The 3,846-nt window shown below is 44.4% G+C and overlaps 1 protein-coding gene across 6 annotated transcripts in view; it reads right to left on the reverse strand.

The window, feature by feature from the left end:
* Positions 1–2,790, reverse strand: part of LOC147237688 (dedicator of cytokinesis protein 3-like) — a 59,980-nt gene extending 57,190 nt beyond the window's left edge. For 5 of the 6 annotated variants that reach the window (XR_015106611.1, XM_086152541.1, XM_086152549.1 and 2 more), the window contains exon 1: positions 2,560–2,790. Coding sequence is in view for 5 of the 6 variants with exons in the window: in XM_086152541.1 (XP_086008667.1) it covers positions 2,560–2,596 (37 nt within the window). In the remaining variant the exon portion in view is untranslated. The remainder of the gene's footprint in view (positions 1–2,559) is intronic. The other variant, XM_086152532.1, reaches the window with a different exon arrangement.
* Between the last annotated feature and the right edge of the window lie 1,056 nt (positions 2,791–3,846).

The raw sequence follows: 3,846 nt of genomic DNA on the forward strand, positions 1-3,846 counted from the left end.
GGTGTAGGCAAAGAGACAAGTACTTCTTGAATCAACATTTTTTGGCATCTTGATTCAGTTAAAAGAAAAAAAAAGAAAAAACTGGCCGAAATCCCATAATTTCCCTCTGATATATCTGAAATAGTTTCCATGCCTTGACACGGGAAGTCCAAAACCTTCTGCTAAATTGGATTCAAAAGAGCAAGGTGAAACATCTGTCAGATTAGGTCAGTCAATTGATTCAGTGCTGAGAAACAGACAGCTCCTTTACATGCCAACACTGAGCTATACCACTTCAAATTTTAAAAGAACTTATATGCAATATAATAAATATTACATGAGATAGAAGCCTGGCAACCAGACAAATCTGCCCCTCCTCCACAACCACACTTTGACTTCTGCTACCTTTGCAGCAATTTACAATATCTTTACAATATCATGTTAATTCTGAGGATTTTGCCAACTTGGGACTTGATGTGTTTTTGAATGTAGTAATCATAACAACGTAGACACAAGGTGTTACGAAAAAAAAAATAGAAATGTTTATTGTACTCGCCAAAGAAAACCTGATGCATCACTGATGTGACCTTTAAATGTCTAAATGTATTACTTAGAAATATGAAGCTCCTGTTATTGTTCAAAACTTATAAATATCATGATTTTTGTTCATCTTTTATTCTGTTTGATGCTTTTTTCATTTTAACACAATGTTTTAGCAGACTGAACAATCACATAAACATTTGTCAAGCATTTAGAAAAATATTTAAAAAGTTATCCATACATTATTAATAAACAAGAAATACTGTTTTACTTATTTCTGCTTTGATATGGTGACGGATGGGAGAAAGAAAAAAAAAAGTCTATAAATTAGAAATCACATTGATTAAAACCAAGTGGAGGATCTGTTGGTTATTAAGACTTTTGGAACAAAAAAAGCCTCTTTACAACAGAACAGTGTAGCATCTAAAAAAAGGCCAGGAGCTGCTGGAGTCTGAGAGAGCGTGTGAGATGTCCGAGAGATTGTTAGCCCAGTTTAGTGAGACGTGATTAAAAGGCTTTCATCACCAACAGTGAATGAGGTGTTTGACAAGCACTCATTTCCATCCAGACATTTCAGCTGTTGAGGAATACAAGCAACGGAAGGCGACAAAGAGGAAAGTAGATCCCGTGAAGCTGACGGACCAAATGACCCGAGACCAAACATGGCGAGACCCTGTTTGATTGATAGAACTGGTTCAAGACAGTCTCTTTGCCGTCCAACCTCAGTGCTCGGGTAGTAACAGAGGTGTGACATCCCCATAAACATATAACGTCAATAAAACACCACTGGATGAAAACAGTTTTTGAGGATTTATTGTATTATGTAAACTGGTGACAGTCCCCTTCCGGGGCACCACCTATGACCACGATGAGGAGGTCAGCAATGAATATTAGTAATTTTTGCTTGGCCTCAGAGCTAAAAAGCTAGTCGAAAATTTTTGCTTAAATGAAACCCTGGTCTCCCGGCAGCAGCAGCTGCATCGCCATGGTACGGTGTCTGACATCATGAAGAGCGTGACGTCAAAAGGGGATTACTTTGCCAATCGTTTTTGTGCAATATAAGATGTCAAAGTATTTTCCGATGGCAACAAAAACATGTTTATTACATTGTTTCCTCCATGTTATTTTTACCTTGCACAGTCAAACTGTCATACCTCAGTTAGTCAAGGATCAGCCGATCCTAGATCTACTCGGTGCAGTTATAAACAGAAGATTGTGTAACAACTTTATGCTATTGGTGTGCGCCGTCTCTGGCCATTCAGTGAGTCAGTGTGTTTGAGGTTTGAATGAAATGTATGTTGTATTGGTTGCATATTAATTGCAGACCAACTGGGCAGGGTGTGCTCTGTAAGCCACAAAGCTGCTTTCATGCAGCTTCTTGTCATTCGACCAGTCTCTGAGATACCAGGCCAACTGTCCTGGTATGTAGACAGTCTTCACACAGAGAAAGAAGGGAGGGAGGAAGCAAGAGAGAGAGAGATGCTAGACTGACATGTTGCCTGATATTCTAAGATCAGTTTAATCCTCCAAATCTACATAAAAACATTTCTCCATGAATCTACGAATGAAACCACTGTTCCTGATGTACTGGCTCTAGTGGGGGTGGGGGCTTCAGCTGCATGAACATTATTACACCATGCAAACACTTTGACCCCATCACTGTGGAGTGAAATTCAGGCTCATTTCGTTTATTTTCAAATGCTTGAGGATGGAGAGCGGAAGGGCAGCAAAGGGGGGAGGAAAATATTAGTTTCAGCTTCAGTGACATGGTTGCAGAGATGTCGCCATCAACGCACCGAGTAAAGTTAAAATTATGTTGATTTTTTTTTTCAATTAACAGGATATAAATAAATATATAATTTTAGGACGCTGCCTTTTTAGGCTGCTATTTTGTTTATTTCCGATCGCGCACCGGTGGGCTTAGTGTTTTGTGCCACGCGTGTTATTTAAAACCACGTCGCCGTGACGTGGATCGGTCCGCTTCGGGACATCTCTGTCCACTCCGGGACATCTCGACCTCCCCCCTTCCCACGGACTCACCCACGCCGATCCTCTCGTCCTCTGTCGGCGTCCACATTCCGGCACCAGGTCCTCAAAACAACGATCCGGAGCAAGCGTGTTTTTTCAGGGGATGCGGTTCATATCCCGTAAGCGAGGCGGACACTGCGCGTCCCCACGCCGCCGGCTGATCTCCAAAGCGGTGATCCCTCCTCCGATGAGCCAAAGGAATCTTTGAGGAAGTCTCTCTCTCACACACACACACACACACTCTCTCTCTCTCTCTCTCTCTCTCTCACTCACTTACTTACACACACACACACACGGGTAGATTCCAGCGGGCGAAGCTGGGCGCCGGAGGGACAAGAGGCGAATTTTACCGGGACATAAAGCCGACCCTGTGAGGCCCCGCCGTGACAAGTTCCGGTCAGCTGCGCCCTCGCAACTTCGGCCGGATGGAAGATGAACGGCGCTGTCCTTTTACGCACTCGGCGCTGAATGTATTCCGGAGAAGCAATGCGTGGGGTCAGGAGTGGGAGTGGGAGCGGAAATGTTCGCGTTAGGTGATGCGAGTAATGTGGCTCATAACGTGTGGAGCGCGTTGACACGCACGAGCGCTCGGGTCAACCCTATTCGAAACACCTGCGAAGTCACGTGACATGCAAACGCGCGCGCACGTCCCGGATGATTAAAAAGGTGTGTGTGTGTGTGTGTGTGTGTTTTCAGCTTTCGTTTCATTCCGGCCTGACGGTTTTCATCATTTAATGGTTGTTTACAAGTGAACCCGTCACGTCACCCCCCACCCCCACCCCCGTGGGTCACGTGTCCGGGGCGGGCCTTCTGGTCACTGGTTTACAACGCTTCGTGACCCCGACCAGCAAAGTGGACCACCTCTTTGGCTAAGCTGATTAAGTTGCCGGTTCAATTCCCCTTGATGTCAACCCGATTTGCGACCACATCTCCCGTTATGACTCACAACAGCTCGACCCTGCACCACCTTTGAAGAGGAGCGACAAATAACTACTTTTCCTTTGGGCTGCCTCCTTCACGGGTCATCACAGCCAATCATCTGCCTCCATGTTGCCATGTCCTCTGCAGCCTCCTATTTTACGCCAACTAATTTCTTGTACCCCGTCACTTGAAGTCAGGAAATGCAGCTGGAGATGAACACTGCCTTGACACTGTGACATCCAAATCACGAGCTTTTAATGTAGCTGCTTTTGTCATGGTGACCTTCCTCATGGTTGTAAAACATTTATGATCATTTTCAAAATTCATTTCTTAAATTCCCGGGGTTCTAACCTGACTGAAATTAATACAACACGGAAA

The sequence above is a fragment of the Fistularia commersonii genome, chromosome 1 (genome assembly GCF_037954325.1).
Source record: "Fistularia commersonii isolate RoL2024-O1a breed Wild chromosome 1, RoL_Fcom_v1.0, whole genome shotgun sequence".
Classification (NCBI taxonomy): Eukaryota; Metazoa; Chordata; class Actinopteri; order Syngnathiformes; family Fistulariidae; genus Fistularia; species Fistularia commersonii.